Source organism: Anabrus simplex, chromosome 14 (assembly GCF_040414725.1).
Source record: "Anabrus simplex isolate iqAnaSimp1 chromosome 14, ASM4041472v1, whole genome shotgun sequence".
Lineage (NCBI taxonomy): Eukaryota > Metazoa > Arthropoda > Insecta > Orthoptera > Tettigoniidae > Anabrus > Anabrus simplex.
The window spans coordinates 96,357,437-96,375,854 of record NC_090278.1 but is presented as its reverse complement, the minus strand read 5'-3'; the positions used below and the strand labels follow the sequence as shown (position 1 = coordinate 96,375,854).

Genomic DNA, 18,418 nt, shown 5'->3' with positions numbered 1-18,418 from the left:
AGCTATGGTACTTGGAAGCGACACAACATGCGAAAGTTACTTTCATCCTTAAGATTTACACAGCAATGTATATGAGGGGACCTGTATATATGGAAGTCATAAAGTTGTTACTGTTTTGAATAACATGTTTTCCAACTGTAAGAAGAGCTGTAATGATATCTTAACCCGAAAGACAGGAGTCACTTCTACAAGATAACTAGAAACTGAAAGATAAAAATATAAACCTATGCAAATCAACATTAATTTTTAACCTGTTATATAATTTAAATCTTGCAATATTTGTGGGTTTGTTCATTGTTATTCTGTGTACATGATTAAATCACAATTTGCCTAATTATAACAAGAATATTTAATCAAGATATTGGTATACCAATTTATTATAAGGTTAATGAACCACATAGTAATGTATGCTTAGAAGCAGTTTTCTTTAAAGATCGCAAGAGCTTCCACAATTTTTACCTGAATCCATTCAAACTACATCTCTTAACCAAAAACAGTCATTTAATGAATGGAAAACATACATCACTCCTTGTTGTTTTATCTCGTGTTTATGGCTACGATAAGATGCACTAGTCAAACAATCACAATGGGTTGTTTAATGGGTCTACCCTATCAATATTTATTAAAATATAGTTAGTCCAATTATTCATTCATCGTACATGTTTCGAGAAACTGTGCCATTCTCTTCATCAACGATATTACCAGCAAGCAAAATTTCCTTACTTTCTAAGACTCAATTTAAATAATTACAATTATTAAGTATACACTGCTACAAATCTTAAATTTTCTTCTCAAGAATTGTTTTAGGATATTGTACCAGGAAAGCCTATGTCCTGGCCCATATCAATCGAAAGAAACGTTATTCCAGCATAAAATATCCGTCCGACGTACGAACATTTAAATAAAGGAATGTTCCAGCAGGTGCCAGACTTCACGAGTGCACTAGGCGAAGTCAAGTGACGTCACCTGTCGCTCGAAGCTCACCTCCCCTAGAGATATTTCTCGAAAAGAATTTTCTTTTCATAAGCTTTTCAACACCTTAATCAATTTCAACGGGACAAACGCTGAATTGTAGCAGACGTCATAAAAGTTAATCCCTGCGAATTTCGAATTAATCCATCCCATGATTGTTGAGTTATAATAATTTAAAGTCTAAGAAAAATTATACACTCACGGTCACATGGCCAAGAGAAACCACCCCTCCCAGCGCCGGCATATATATGTCAAGGCTAACAAGCAGAGCAGGGCAGTGCAAGGACGAGTACACAGATGTGTGTGAGTGAGACAGAGGAGAGACCGACCGTCGTACAGTATGTCCGCGCAGTCACGGTGAAAGTACTTGCCGTCGCGTTTCCGGAACACGAAGTTATATCGCCGACAAAATTATAAAAGACGTCGCACTGTATTTAGTACATCGCGTCGCGACTACAGTCTAATTCTAATGACATTTGAGAATATAATACGAGTGAACTTATTGAAGTGCAAATACCAAATATTTAACGTTCACAGAATATATCATTACGTGTAGACTTAGTTTACTTCACATGATATTGAACTTCTACAGAAACTAATGTGTAGAATTACCAGAACTCATTTCTTTTCGAGTATTAAACTGTATTTCTTTATTCACGCCATATTAGTATACGACTTACAGTAGTAATCTGGGTGAATACTAAGAACTTTTTCTGAGGTAATATGACGTTATAATAACAAGATAATCAGAAAGTAATCCTTAGTGACTTAATGACCGTGTTCAAAGACTGTGATTATAGACTATGATTTGCCTTTTCAAGTGAACTGTGTAATTATGGACGTTTCAGTAACGACTTTAAATAGTATTTCATACAGGAAGGACTGTGATTATTCATTTAACGTCTTAAACAAGTTCAACAGTAAATGACAGTGTCAGTGATAACTACTCGCACTAAGTGAATTTTTCGTGTGAGAAAAATCACCTTAACAAGCTGCAATTCTACACGATCCAGTTCCAGCCGTCATCACCTCATCGGGGGACGTCAACATGGTGTGTTAAGGGAACATCGCCGACCCTGATTCTCCACGGAACATTCCAGATGTCCATCCTTCAACATTTGTAGCAACATTTCTTTCATTAAGTGAGTAGTAACAAACTGACTAAAATTTTCTCATTAATTTTGAACAGTGGAAACTTCAGTGCCGCGTGTGAACAAATATTTCAGAGTTCTCATAGTTTCTCAGAAGTGATTAATTTAATTTTCAAATTTAATTTTCATATCTCATAGAAAGACTTTAGGCTTTTCAAGTGTGCTATACATCAAGGTTTACAAACTGAAAAACTGAAAACTTTTAACAGAAATTTAATTTCTCATGTCAATTTGCAATTACAAGTGTGTGCTCATATTTAGAAAGACTTTAGGTGGAAATTTAATACCTCGTCTTCTCACATATAAAAGACTTAGGAATCAGTGATATTCATTTAATTTTCATGAACAGAATTCAGGAAGATTTCGTTCAAACTTTTAATTTCAATACCAGATTTGAGTCCAATAATCATATTGCAGGGTGAAGAATTAATAAATTGTAAAAAAAAAATTTTACCATCTATTATTCGCTCTGCGAGTCTATCCTACTCTGTATCGGCTCCAAAACCAAGTTCCACTCCCTGAGGTCCTACTCATGCCATTTCCCCAAAAACTTTTCCTGGTACAATTTTCACATCAATTGTTCCTGCAACTGTTCTTAGGATTAATATTGAAAACAAGCAGACGATAAAAGTTTATATAAAGTAGCACCTACATGATATGGATGAAGTTGGCAGATATTGAACATATTAAAATACATGGTAGTAATTTCTTGATATTATTAAAATCTTACAGTTGAGATATAATCTCATAAAACAAGGTTTTCTCCACAGAATTGCTTGTATTCAAGCCACCTATGATTTATACCATACTAGGCGTACTAGGATCCAGCGAACTAGTGTGGACTGGGAGAAGCAATTCCGCCTCTAATAGAGTACGCTGTGCTTTGGGTAATGGGATGGGAGAAAAGCCCAGCTCTTTGTCACATTAGTACTTAATGTATTTATTGAAGTACATGTAAAAAATAAAAATATATTGTAACACATATTAACAAAAGAAACCACAAATAACTGAAATGCTTAACATAGTAAGAGAACAAAGTTTACAGCACCGTGCAGAAGGAGAGAAGAGATGCACACTGGTAACAGAGCTTAACGTTTGTTCTTCATAAAACCGGTAATGTGTTAGGATGGATTTGACGAGCAGAGAGACTCATGTCAGCTGAAGTTGAAGGCAGTTTGGAGGTGAGGGTAGAGGATGAATGACCTTCAAGACAGCTACAGGAAGTATAATAAACGCCTGTTCTACCTACCCTATGCCTTGGGCTTTCACTAATATTTTCAAATATAATGAGAGATCAAAAAATAATATATTCTTTTAATGAAATATTTAAGGAGTAAGGAAAAAATGACAGATTTTAATGAATATGCAATTTTCACATCATTCTACTTGATGGGAACCTATAGTATATGTTGAAAATTTTTCCACACATGATTGTGACACTAAGTTGAATATGCCCTATTTATAGAACTCTGTTTCCTGGGAGTAGAGCTAACTGCTCACAACTGACTTCGCTTCATCTCCACTGAATAGTTGATCTAGAAATTTCTACAGTAAGATTAAGAGTCCCACAAGGCAGTGTTACTGGGCCTCTGTACTTCCTTATATAACCTTAGGCTACGCTGATGGCATTCCGATTCTGGCAGGTAACGCGCAGAAACTGCAAGTCCTCACGGAGAAGCTGATGCTAATTAGTAGGGAATACGGCCTGGAAATTAACAGACGAAAGGCAAAGGTCAACAGACAGCAAAGCAACCAAAAGTGAAGCAGATAGCTGGTTTCGAGGTCGTCCAGAAATTTGTCTACTACGGCTCGATGATTTCCAATACAGAAGGCTGTTCTGATGAAATCAAGCGAAGAACAGCTATGGCCAGGGCACCAACTACAGAGCTGAGTAGGATATAGAAGGACCGTACTGTTACGAAGAACACAAAACTGCAACTAGCTCACTCTCTCACATTCCCCATTCACCTATGCAGCGGAGATCTGGACAATCAAACAGGCAGATAAGAGGAAAATTGAGAAACTCAAGATGTAGGTTTACCGATGCATTCTCAAAATTTCTTGGACTGAGCAACGGAACACTGAACTAATGCATCTGCGCTGGAGGAACTAGGCTCGTCGAGTGGACCAGCCAGGCTTCGGACTCCTCGCCAGAAGAACAGACACTCCGGAGAAGCTCAGTGTTCTCCCTAAGATCTCTTTAATGGGCCTTGCCGATTTTACAGACTCCCCAGCTAACATAACCTAGATATGTGCTAGTTACATAATATTAATGCATATTTCAGTCAATGAATGCTCCAAATTAAAATGTAAATACTGTAAAACTGTTTATTCAAATGATAAATCTTAATTATTGGCAGCATAATTGCATCAATTACATAGGATTTTTAATATTTAGCTTGGCTATCACATAGTGTCATGCGTGGGACTAAACAAACCCATTCGGGCTCCACAGAAATCAAGTGGTAAGCTGCGGTGTTACATGATTATGAATGAGCAGTAGAACACTAGAAGTTCAACATACTCTTATGTCTTGTGCTAAAAACACTAAAATAGTTCAATTTTCCAGTTAATGATTACCTCTCTGATATTACTGTTAATGCCCTGAGGGGAATAAATTGAAATTTTATCATATTCATTTTTACATAGTACTCCCCAGCCGGCTGACGAAAATTTCTCGGGAGAACACTGAAGCTTGTGGTGGAGGGAAAGATGAATGTCAAGAGACTGCGAGGAAGACATCCAATCAGATGGGTGGATCAGCTGCACCCTCTGGTGGGAAAATCTTGCTGCAAGACAACACTTATAGCGGCAGACCGAGACTTTGAAAAAGAAAATGAACTCGGTGAAATCATGAACAATGCCACGCCCGGCGAAGGAGGAGAAGAGTAAGCAACTGGAATCTCAGTTAAAGATTTGTGCGGGAGATGTCATACTGTAGAGAGGAATAAATAAGTTGCAGGACTGTGAGTGACTGCAAAAAGACCTCGACAAAGTTGTGAGAAGGACAGTAAATGGGATGAGAGGGCCTCTCAGTTTTAATTACTGTATTGACAGGGATCTTAATATCTTATTGGGGTCACTGTAAGTACTTGGGTGTTAACGTAAGGAAAGATTTTTGTTGGGGTAATCACATGAACAGGATTGTAAATGAAAAACCACAGCCTGTTTCCAGTCATTTAACCGGGTCAGAAACAGAAGAGGATAGGGATTGTGCTGCCTGCTAAAGCCTGTCGCACTCCTCTGGAGCAATCATTAACGACTGACAGATTAAATGAAATGATATTGCAGAGTGTTGCTGGGATGAAAGATAACAGGAAAAACTGGAAAACCTGAAGGAAAATCTTACCCGTCTCTACTTTGTCCAGCACAATTCAATGAAGTAAGCGGGATTCGAACCACAGAACCCAGCAATGAGAAGCTGGCACGCTGCCACCTTTGCCACGGAGGCTAGGATTGAAAATAAAAGGTGCAGATCTCATCACATGGTTATGAGGGTATTTAGGGGTTGTATTAAAGAAGCAAAGGAGAGGGCATATAAGTCACTTGTAAGATCACAATTAGAGTACGGTTCCAGTGTACTGGGAGCATCGTCAGGATTTCTTGAGCTGAGAACTGGAAGAAATCCAAAAGAAAGCAGCACAATTTTTTCTGGATGATTTCCAACAAAAAAAAGTAGTGTTACTAAAGTTTTGCAAACTTTGGGCTAGGAAGACTTGCGAGAAAGGTATCGGGCGAGTTGGCTGTGCAGTTAGGGGAGATAGTGGGTTTGAACCTCACCGTCGGCAGCCCTGAAGATGGTTTTCCGTGGTTTCCTATTTTCACACTTTAATTGAGGCCACGGCCGCTTCCTGCCCACTCCTAGACCTTTCATATCCCATCGTCGTCATACGACCTATCTGTATTACTGCGACATAAAGCAAGGGAGAAAGGAGACAAAATACCTGACTATGTGGTATGTTCCAAGCTGTCTGCGGACAGATGGCAAGGAATGACATAAGTAGACGAATAAGCTTGAGTGATGTTTTTAAAAGTAGGAAAGATCATATTAAGAAGATAAACTTGGAATTCAAGAGGACAAATTGGGTCAAATGATCATTTACTGTATATGAAGAAGAATTAGGGAATGGAATTAGGGAGATGTTTCATAAATTGCCAAATTATTTGAAAACATTTAAGAAAAGACTAGATAAACAACTGATAGGGAATGTGCCACCTGGGTGACGGCCCTGGCGACTGGCATCTGAGTAGTCTGAAGAGGAAAAAGTCAGACTGTACAATGTCGACTGTATGGTGGACGACTGAGAATCTGGTAGCTTCTCAATTTTTGCCCAAATAGTACAGAGCTTTTACCGTCTCACAGTCGCCTCTTTGGACCACTTAAGAAATTCCTAAGCGGGCAACACTTTGGTTTGGATGAAAAGGTGTGCAGAGGCTATACAAAGTTCTATGAACCAGGCTTGGTTTCATGGTGTACATAAATGGGATTCTGTTTTAGGAATGGTTATTCAAATGCAATTTATTAATACTTTTATTATTATTATTATTATTATTATTATTATTATTAACTTTATTGGCCACACTGGACCACTTGAGTCTTCCATGTACACTTTGTCTTTGAAGGTTGTACTGTTTGATTTTTCTGATCTGCCCAGTACTTCTTCATTCATTCTGATCGCAGTGTTCTTAATTCGTCTGAAATCTATGTACTGTACTAATGTATTTTTTAAAAAAATGTGTGCATTATGGAAACTGACTCAGATGTCGGAGAGAAATAAAAGTTTTAGGTTTAATAATAATGTTATTTGTTTTACGTCCCACTAACTACTTTTTAAGGTCTTCGGAGACGCCGAGGTGCCAGAATTTAGTCCCGCAGGAGTTCTTTTACGTGCCAGTAAATCTACCGACACGAGGCTGTCGTATTTGAGCACCTTCAAATACCACCGGACTGAGCCAGGATCGAACCTGCCAAGTTGGGGTTAGAAGGCCAGCGCCTTAACCGTCTGAGCCACTCAGCCCGGCAGTTTTAGGTTTAAAGAAGTTGAAATGTTAAAAAGGGGCAGGTTAATCCAGTAACACAACCACCACCACCACCACCACCACCACCACCACCACCATAAAGGGCATACAACATGTAGATCTTGTGTACTTTTTTCATCCTAGTCGCTAAATATTTGGTAAAAACATGTGTTACTTTCCGATCTGCCTTCGTACATATGTAACCTAACAGTGTTGACAGCTATGGATTTCTATTTCTGTGTTGACAGTCTCACATATCTTGTTCATTATTTGTATGCAATTTTGAAATAGTTAAAAACTGTTTGTAATATCTGAAGCAATTTCTTTTCAGTTTTGACTGTCTCAATTAATAACTGTTAGCATCTACAGTCTGCTGAAACTGAATTTTAATAAATAAGTGTACAAACTACCTGAAACACAAAGTCTCTGAAGCATTTGAAATTCATACTGGTCTTCACCAGGGAGATGGATTATGTCCATTGATGTTTGTTTAATTGTGTGCTGGAAAAAGTTATGCATTAAGATTGGAAAAAATATTCAACTAAATTGTCTTGCATTTGCTGATGATCTGGCGCTATTAGCAAATAGTACAGAAGAAGCAAAATTTCAAGTAGAGAAATTAGGAAGATTGGGCTGAAAATATCTTTTGAGAAAACGGAAATGATGCCATCCTTTAAAGTCGACACTCCACATATTATATTAAATACTCAGAAAATAAAAGTTGTAAATAAATTTAAATATCTTGGCGAAACTGTCACTTGGAATGCTAATGAAAAAGCATCCATAGATAACAGAACTCTAAAAATGAGACAAGCACAACAAATTACATGGTGGAGTTACAAAAAACAGTCTCTTTCAATTAATGCTAAATTTCTCCATTATAACTCCGTCATCAAACCAGAAGCAACAGAAACAACAGAAACTGCAGAAAGTGGATAGAAGAATTCTCTGGACAATTATTAATAAAAAACATCAGGTTAATAGCCATTGGAGACTTTTACGCAATTCGGTAATTTACAAGGGAAGCGAGTCAAATACTAATAATAATAATAATAATAATAATAATAATAATAATAATAATAATAATAATAATAATGTTATTTGTTTTACGTCCCACTAACTACTTTTTAAGGTCTTCGGAGACGCCGAGGTGCCGGAATTTAGTCCCGCAGGAGTTCTTTTACGTGCCAGTAAATCTACCGACACGAGGCTGTCGTATTTGAGCACCTTCAAATACCACCGGACTGAGCCAGGATCGAACCTGCCAAGTTGGGGTTAGAAGGCCAGCGCCTTAACCGCCTGAGCCACTCAGCCCGGCGAGTCAAATACTGACATGATGAAAAAACAGAGGAATCCATTTTTTGAACACATATACTGTTTGCCAAATTTTACACAAAGTAAAACAAAAAACACCACAGTGGCTATACCGAGCCCCCAATGCCATATGGAAGGATGAAAGGATACCTGAAGATTGACAACAAGGAAGCATTGTACCATTGTTCAAAAAAGGAAATAGGAAGAAATGTGAAAATGATAGAGGAATAACCCTATTATTACATGGGCTAAAAATATTGGAGAAGTCATAGACAAAAGACTGAGGGATGTAATAGAAACATAGTTAGAGGAAGAACAATATGGCTTTAGACCAAATAGATCAACAATAGACTTGATATTTACAGTGCGAACGATAATGGAAAAACATCTGGAAAAGAACAAGGAAATCATACTCGTATTTTTTGGATTTGGAAAAAGCTTATGATACAGTTAAGAGAAAACCTGTATGGGAATGTCTACTGAAAAGGAATGAACCAAAATCATTAATTGACAAGATAAAAATGTTCTATCATGAGAGTAAAAGAAGTGTACAAGTGGGGAGTCGTGATTCTGACACATTTTATACAAAAAAAAAAGGTCTCAAGCAAGGAACGGAACTGTTGCCATTATTGTTTATTATATTGATGGATGAAATCATAAAACGTGTAAAAGAGAATATCAGTAGTGATGAAGTGAATGTTTTGGTATTTGCAGATGATGTGGTGATTTGGAGAAAGGGAGAAAAAGAAGTACAAAGGAGACTGGATGTTTGGAATGAAAATCTGAAGGAGTTTGGAATGGTTAAAAAAAAAAAAAAAGTAGTCATACACTGTGGAAAAGAGAAAAAGAGAAACCAAGTGAACACAGATGCAGAATGGTTAGAGAATGTAGAACAGTTTACAGATCTGGGTAGCATTACTACTGGAAGTAATCAAATCAACCCTGAATTTAATAACAGACTAAGTAAAGGTACAACTTTTTATCGTCAAGTCAGAGAGCTTTTATGGGATGACAAAGTACCCAAGAGAACGAAATTAACATTACATAAACAGTATTTCATACAAATTGTAACATACAGACTACAAACGCTGCTACCTATTAAGAGACAAGATAGTAAGATCCAAGCAGTAGAAATGAAATTTTTAAGAACATCGGTTAAAAAGACAAGAAGAGATACATTCAAAATATTAAAATCAGAGAAGACTGAATATAGAACCGTACGATCAGAAGCACAACTCCAGGCACAAACTTAGTATTTTACTTCAAGAAATTAATCAACATCAGCAATCAACAAGAGACTCTAAAACATTCGCAACATGCGCCAAACAAGTCATGTTCTCCAACTTCCCCTTCATACATGCTTCCCCTCACTAGTAACAGTACCGGGCGAGTTGGCCGTGCGCGTAGAGGCGCGTGGCTGTGAGCTTGCATCCGGGAGATAGTAGGTTCGAATCCCACTATCGGCAGCCCTGAAAATGGTTTTCCGTGGTTTCCCATTTTCACACCAGGCAAATGCTGGGGCTGTACCTTAATTAAGGCCATGGTCGCTTCCTTCCAACTCCTAGGCCTTTCCTATCCCATCGTCGCCATAAGACCTATCTGTGTCGGCACGAAGTAAAGCCCCTAGCAAAAAAAAAAAAAAAAAAAACCTAGTAACAGCTAAGGGCAAGCAACAGCACGCACTCCATTAAACGACAATCTCACTTGACAATAACAACATCGATGCCTGGAAGACAGGACGTTAAGTGTTAAATTTGTTTTAGTCCAGAGTGAGATGGTTCGGACATGTAAAAAGAATGGGAAAGGAACGAGTAGCAAGAAGGGAATTGGAAAGAGACCAGCTGGAAGACCGAGAAGAAGGTAGATTGATGAGATTTGGAAGGACATTAGAGAAGCTGGATTGGATGTGGCGGAAGTAATGGAGCAGGAAAAGAGGAAGGACAGAAAGAAGTGGAGGAGGCTTGTTAACCACACCCAGGCAACTGGAGTGGAACATTGATGATGATGAAAATTACTAGAGAGCAAATTGAAAATAGAGAAGAGAAGAAGATTCTAAACAACAAATACACAAAACTATCACTTAAAACATCAAAACGTATGTTATATCAGCAGAAGAACGGGCTGCAAGATCGACTATAAGGAACTTATTTTTTGAAGATTTTATTGTTTAAGGTTGATTTTGGTGCTCCAATGTGGGCGTAAACAGTGAAAATAAATACATAAACTACCTGAAAGAAAAAAAAAAGAGAAAAGAACAAATCTACGATATCGGAATTATAATCTGAAAATAATTCTATTCTATTTTAGTTAACCTGACAGCGTGGAGTGATGTATCTGACATGCATTGCCATTCCATCTTGGACTTTCCTTCGAACTCTTCACAGCCATTTAGATAAAGCTCCTTTCTATCGATCCATTTAAACAATTTTTTGCCTCGTTATCGATGTGTACTTTTCCTGCAGTGGCGTCGGAAAACAAGGATAATTTTTCTAGCAATGCTATGCAAGGCGTGTTAAACGAGTGTTTTAGTGATTACGAGGATAGTAGTTATAATGACAGAGATGTTGATATTGCCGAATTAGACTGTGAATAGGCTGAAATACCACAGAAGAGTTGCTGTTTCGTTCTAGATGTGGCAGTGCTGGAATAACATGGATAATTACATAAGAAATAAACATTTTGTAAGGTCTTTTCACCCCAAGGTTGTCCGACTCGTTGGCTGAACGATCAGCGTATTGGCCTTCGGTTCAGAGGGTCACGGGTTCGATTCCCGGTGGGGTCGGGGATTTTAACCTTAATTGGTTAATTTCAATGGCTCGGGGGCTGGTGTGTGTGGCATATTCAGCATTAGAAATCATCCTAGGTAAGGCCCTCATCTTCACAGACATGCAGGTCGCCTAATAGAAAAAGACCTGCACCAGGCCTCTCCGGAGGCCATACGCCATTATTATTATTATTATTATACCTCAAGGTTTAGCTCTAAATTCCATGCAACCAATAAAGTCTTTCAAACTTTTTTTTTTTCACTTGGACTCGTCCACCTGAACGTAACGGAAAAAATCACTACACTTAGCGCTACGTTATTTCTGTTTCAACCTAGGGTGAGGAATTAATTCCAGTCAATGAAAATGGCATGTATGTTACCTTAGCCCTCTTCATGTTGATGAGAATAGTACAGAAACTAAATTTTACGTCTTACTACTTGCCATTGTCACACCCCTATTTGATTGATATCTTTAGACAAACATCCAAATTACCTCACTTCAACGACAACGAGACTAAACACACGTGGACTGAAAAGCTATTTCCAATATAATCAAAACTTTCATGCACAGGTATGCTCCTTCCACACCCAGTGAAGGCTAAATTTTTAAATGCTCCCGCTCAGAAGGGTCAAGCTGTTTCTTTTCCACATAGTTTATAAACGTATTCATTAAAATCAGTTTCGTAAGACTGAAGAACCCAACACTTATAAATAGTGGAAAACTCTTAGAAATATTTTGACAACAGTTTTTAAGATCTGATGCCTCACATTTAAAGGGACGTGATTAGCTCAGCGGCTTCGCGCCCATAAGGCTGACATTAAAAATTTTCACGTCAAGAACCACGTCGGGTTAGGAAGAACATCCAATTTCAAACTCCCAGTGAAAACTGAAACAAGCCTGTGTGGCTCCAATGATCCCAAAAAAACATCATTTGAGAGCCATGCTGAGAAATCAGCATCAAACACACACCGTGAGGACCGAGCCGTGCAGCTGTGAGCTCGCATCCGGGAGATAGCGGGTTTGAATCCCTGACAATGGCTTTCCGTGGTTTCCCACTTTCACACCAGGCAAATGCTGGGACTGTACCTTATTTAAGGCCACACCACTTCCTTCCCACTCCTAGCCCATCATCAAAATATGACCTATCTGTGTCGGTGCAATGTAAAACAACTCTTATAAAGTTTGAGCTAAGAGTTCAACATTACGTTTGTTTTAGAAAGAGTGCAACCTTCAATAATACGTTGATACTTTCATGGACCCTAATTCAAACGTTGTCATTTCTGTTCTGTTGTGCTCTTCACACCTTTTAATACTCTCCTCTCATATTCAGAAACAGTAGATACAGCTTTTACCATACCCGAACATACACGCAAGTTGATAACAACATACTCAACAGTGCGTTTGGTCGTTTAACACGTTCTCTCTCCAAGTTCCCTGCAGAAACATCTTAACGAGGTTATTATTGTAGGCTATATGACATTTTGTAAACTGCAAGAATAAAGACCTCTTCCTTCAGAAGTCCAGGTCTGACCATACATGTCCCGCTAGAAAGTCCACCTTAGAGCAATTGCTCATCTTTATTCAACTGACCATGACATCAATCAATCAATCAATCAATCAATCAATCAATCAATCAATCAATCAATCAATCAATCAATCAATCAATCTGCATTTAGGGAAGTCACCCAGGTGGCACATTCCCTACCTGTTTTCCTGGTCTTTCCTTAAATGATTGAAAAGGAACTGGAAATTTATTAAACATCTCCCTTGGTAAGTTATTCCAATCCCTAACTCCCCTTTGCATATTTGCCCCAATTCGTCCTCTTGAATTCCAATTTTATCTTCATATTGTGATGTTTCTTACTTTTAAAGACACCACTCAAACTTATTCGTCTACTAATGTCATTCCACGCCATCTCTCCACTGACAGAAAGTTACAACTCTCATATTTGTTCCGTATTGAAGTTGACCATATATCAAGAATATTACAAGAATATTTAATAAGACCACCTATTCCATACATACCGATACACACAACAAGTGGGCTGATTGTCCTTACAAGACCGCCGTTAAGAACTGCTTCACTATTAAAAAACAATTCCAGCTGAGATTTTTTGAGAACTTATTATTCGTTCAGCATCAACACATATGGCACGAAGCAACAACTATCGCAACATTAATTATTCTAACGTTATAATGAATACTTTTTATTCAACTGCACAGCATGTTGATGTTGCATAGGTCACATCATGCACAAATTAATATTATATTCGGATTTTGAACTACGAACGTTCCTCCAGAAGAAGGACGCGTTCAATCCACGTCTTTTAATGTTACAATGGTAGCGTAAATTGAAAAATATTTGTTTTGGTTTTAGACATTCTACACTTCATTACCTACCATTTGTTCTGTCCACATATTTTAGATGTTTTCTAGTGTGTTAGTGTGTTAATTTTAAGATATCATGATATTAAAAAGGTTATTATATAGTAAACTTTATATCTTACAAAGATTGTTAAGGTCCAAGGTTGAGTTAAGGCTAATGATGCCCCTAATAGAGGGTATTAAAAAAAAAGTTATGATTGAATAGGTGATCTTATTAAATATTCTTGTAAAATTCTTTACATACCACTTAGTCGAGCAGCTCGTCTCCTTTCTCCCAAGTCTTCCCAGCCAGTCTTTTGTCAGAAATCACCCAGAACAAACCGAGCTGCTTTTCATTGGATTTTTCCCAGTTCTTGAATCAAGTGAGTTTCTTTTTCTTTATGTCGCACCGACAGAGATGGGTCTTATGGCGATGATGGGACAGGAAAGGCCTAGGAATGGGAAGGAAGTGGCCGTGGGCTTAAATAAGGTACAGCGCCGGCATTTGCCAGGTGTGAAAATGGGAAACTACGGAAAACCATCTTCAGGGCTGCCAACAGTGGGGTTCAAACCCACTATCTCCGCTATCGCACGGCCAACTCGCCCGGTGAATCAAGTGCTATTGAAACATACCCTCTTAGATAGATGGATAGGACACATCTCGACACATCAAGGACTTTCTGTTGATAAACTTAACCGTAATAGGTATTATAGATTTGATCCTGTATTGACTTGTCTCAATCTAGTAAAGAAACTGTTTAAAATAGTTTATGTCAATACACTTCATTCATACATGTTTCAAATCAATTTGACTTCAGTGATGAAGGGAATGCATATTGCTCCTGGAACATGTATGAATAAATAATTTTCAATAATTAAAAGTGTACTGACAAGGTGGACTCAATATAAACTATATTAACCCTTTTGCTTTCAAGCTCTCAGCTGATGGATGTGTGAAAACTGACAGCCATATTTAGCACACTATGCATACACTTCTTTTAAAATTGCATTGAAGGCACACCAATGAAGATATCAACATGAAAGTTGGCAAACTTATAGAATATACATCACTTAGTATCACTGCATGTAAGTCATTTCCCTAAACCAAAAGCGTATAATGTTAAAAAATAATAAATATAGAAGCAAAGTTATAAATTTCAGATTTTGAAAGTTTGGAAGTAATTCTAGGAAATAGTGTTCAAAATCCGAGTTTGTTATTCATGTCAGTAGAAAGGCTATATTATTGTTTACTATCATGGTAAATATCACGATTCTATGTCCATTACATCCAAGGATAGATTAAAATGTTTAAAGTGATGTAACACTGAAAAATGTCAGCCATTTTTGCATAAAACACACATTTCTTAAATCTGATATCGCCATCCACACTAACATCACTGTCTGGAGGTGCTGGATTATTATCATCATCGTCTACACTTTCCGATTCGGACAGAGAAACATCACCATCACCATCACTTGAATAATTCTCAAGGTATTCAGTGATATCATCGTCAGCTAAATGAACACTCTTCGCCATGTCGTGTGCGATAAATAACTAGGCCTAACCTAAATGAACTATATCTTACACTTCACTATCACTATGCACCTAATTACCTAAGAAAACTATTTCAATAATGAACTAACAAGTAAACTAAATATATTGCCTACGATACAGCCTAATTTCACTATATGATCACGAATGAAAACAGAGAAATGAACGCAAGTTTGCCGCCAACCACGATGTAAACAAGACACGGAACTCCAGTGAGCACATGTATCAGACCTCAAGAATAACGATAAATACGATTAGCCGGCAGTTCCCGCGGAGTATAACGTGAGATAAAACTGTACTCTTCTTATTCCGTGCAAAAAAAAAACGCTATTTGGCGCGTAAATAATGAAATAATTATAATAAAGGCGGGTAACGACGGATCGTTACCCTGACAGTTTTCGCAGGACCCATGGGTACCGATAGATCGTTACCTTGAAAGCCAAAGGGTTAAATAGTTTCTTTAACAGACATCAGTTAGTACTCGAGGGTATTACAAATAGATTAGAGCAGATGTAGCAGGTACACAGAGATGTAAAGTTTGGCACAGGATAGAGTGATGGAAGTTCATGATTCATGCATTCTTTCATCTTCTGTCACAACATAGGGCTAGGAACTCTTGCTTTCACTGCGAACGGTGTGAACATCCTCAGAGTCCATCACGAGATGTTTAGTTGGAATGAGGTCCAGAGGGCAGGTGTGAAACAAGCAGATCAGGAGGAGAACTGGAGGAGGTGAAGTGTGACATCATGTTTTCACTGTGAGGTCCTCAAATAAGCTCCAGACACTGGCAGTGAACTGACGTGCAGGCGGTCTTCTTGCAGCACACCGTGGCATGAAGGGTGTCTGTGATGACATCTCGCTACTAGGCTGAGGCCTGGTTCAGGACTGGCACGGAGTGTGTCTTGTCCAGGCTCATTAGGGCAAACAAACACTGTGAACGCAACACGGCCAGTAAAGTGCACTCAGGACACTTACATATGCACTGTCAACGAACTCTTACAAGTACCCCATCTGCTCCAATAACCTGCGTCTCACGTTTTTCTGTAACCTCCTGCGAGCAGATTTCGACGGTCCGGTGTTTAAGAACTTTACTTCGAGGGTAGCACCTTTATAATTATGAAGGTCCGTGTTGGCAACGAAAGCTTCTGAATCCTCGACAGTGTTAAATACCAACCTCGCAGATCTGAAACATGACACAACAGAAATGTAATCTTAAACATCATCAACAGAGCATACTATTCTCCAGGGCACCTTTCAAGCAGACTAAAGCAGAAGAGAGGGTACAGGGCAGGGGAAGACACGGGTGAGAGGGGCTGCGCCTAGTGTTGTCACATGGTAGGAGAGGGGCAAGGAGGCACGCGTTTCATGCCTTCTGCCAGCACGAGTTACAACAACGGTGTACCCAATGCAGAACTTATTCAGCAGACGTCTTGACCACATGGGTGCAGATACTATAATATTACGTTTAAAACAGCAGTAGCAGTATGGGACTCGACTAATACAAATACATTAATGCATTAATTGTTTTAAATGTGCTCAGGTTACAACTGGTGAGCTGTGCTGTGTTATAGTGTTAAAGTACAACTTTCAACCGTGTGCTGGTTCATTTGGCAACCAAGGCAAGTGTGACGAGACAATGTTGTAACTTCCGCTTTAATCTGCTCAAAACATGGCCCGGAATATAACAAAGGAATAGATACTACAAAGTCTGTAGAACAACATACAGGAACTATTGTTCTTAATAAAACTGGACAAAGAAATAATGTTAGAAATATTCACTTTGTTGATTACCACCGACCAATTTTTTGCTTTTTGATATCACATTATTTATTTATTTATTTATTTTGTGCCTTTGTATGTGGTGAAGTTATTGCCCCTATCTGCATTACCTAACAATAACTCTAAATCTTCTTTGAAGGGCAGCCTTGCTTCACTCTTCAGGAACGCTCCTGTCTTCCATGATCGATTACCATATTTACTCGTGTATCAGACCCCCCCCCCGGCTTTTCCAAACGAAGAAAAAAAGTCTTGCATACAAGTCCCCCCAACATAATTCATCAAAGAAGAACAACGATTCCGCTTTGAAGCCCGTGAAGTCTTATTGCAGCTCTGATGACATCATACAAATTTGTAAACAGTTTCGTCCGTACAACCCATGCAATGAAAACACGCATCAGAGTCATGTGGTAAATCTCTGTTTCGTAGTTAAGAAATGTCTGCCTCTGTGGCGTAGGCCTACTGCAGCTTTGATGACGTCGCACAAACAGGTGAACAGTTTTGTGTCCGATCAGTGCAAATCAAGCATGTATCAGTCATGCTACATGTCTGTGGTTTGTAGTTAAGAATGTCCACCAGCGTATTGGTTAGCACAATTAGCTGCCGTTATCGGGAGTCTGAGTTCGATTTCCGGTACCGTATTGCCAGAGATTTACTAATGGCGGGAAGGATGATATGCAGTAAAAATGGTACAAGTAACTCCCCTCCACTGGGAGGAGGGGCGCGTGTCTAAAAAGAGCTGCACCACCTCGGAATGAGCAAACGAGTTTACTTTAGTTGAGAAATATTCACGGTTATTGCTATTAATATAATGGGCGAGATCATTAACAAAGTGATTGTTTAATATCTCGTAACTCGGGCCAATATATGTATTTTTTGGAGAGAAGAAAGTTTAAAACGTGATAAAAACTACCCAATTATAATGAATGTTTTACTAGCCAACATACCTAACAACAAATAATAATAATATTAATTTTATGTCCCCACTTTTAACGATTTTTGGAGACGCCAAACAAAACATACTAGGGTATGCATTAATTTAAAAAATTGAAAAAAACAAAGTACATAATAAACATTATGATAATAAAACAGATTACTGTACCGTCACACCTGTAGATATGTATAAATGCGGCAAACTTTCCTGTTATTTATTTTTATTCTTTCCGTCGTCGAACTTTTGGCACAACCCGAGCAATAGCATATCTAACCTACACAATGGGCTCTCTCTTGTGTCATTTACAGCTGTTTAGGTAAATCCTTATGTGCTAAATACAGAGAATAAGCATGAAATAAACTTAATAATAAGGGTCTGGCTTTCAACAGCCGCAGTTTTGAAAAGAATGCTTCGAGTCACTATGTATTCAATTCTGAAGTACAACTCGTAACGTACACGAGTTATCAGCTGGTGGTTTGGCACGCTTGCTACAGCACGGCTTTATTCGGAAGGAGTGGCTTCTGTTACACATACACCAACTGGGATATCAGAGACCATCTTCAGAAACCAT

At 38.4% G+C, this 18,418-nt stretch overlaps 2 protein-coding genes across 5 annotated transcripts in view; one reads left to right on the top strand and one right to left on the bottom strand.

The window, feature by feature from the left end:
- Positions 1-18,418, top strand: part of LOC136885539 (uncharacterized) — a 392,796-nt gene that overhangs the window by 196,660 nt on the left and 177,718 nt on the right. The gene's annotated exons all lie outside the window — the stretch shown is intronic.
- Positions 15,132-18,418, bottom strand: part of LOC136885295 (uncharacterized) — a 31,609-nt gene continuing 28,322 nt past the window's right edge. For all 4 annotated transcript variants that reach the window (XM_068230390.1, XM_068230391.1, XM_067157803.2 and 1 more), the window contains one exon: positions 15,132-16,320. In XM_068230390.1, the coding sequence (XP_068086491.1) occupies positions 16,134-16,320 (187 nt within the window). In that variant the 3' untranslated portion in view covers positions 15,132-16,133. The remainder of the gene's footprint in view (positions 16,321-18,418) is intronic.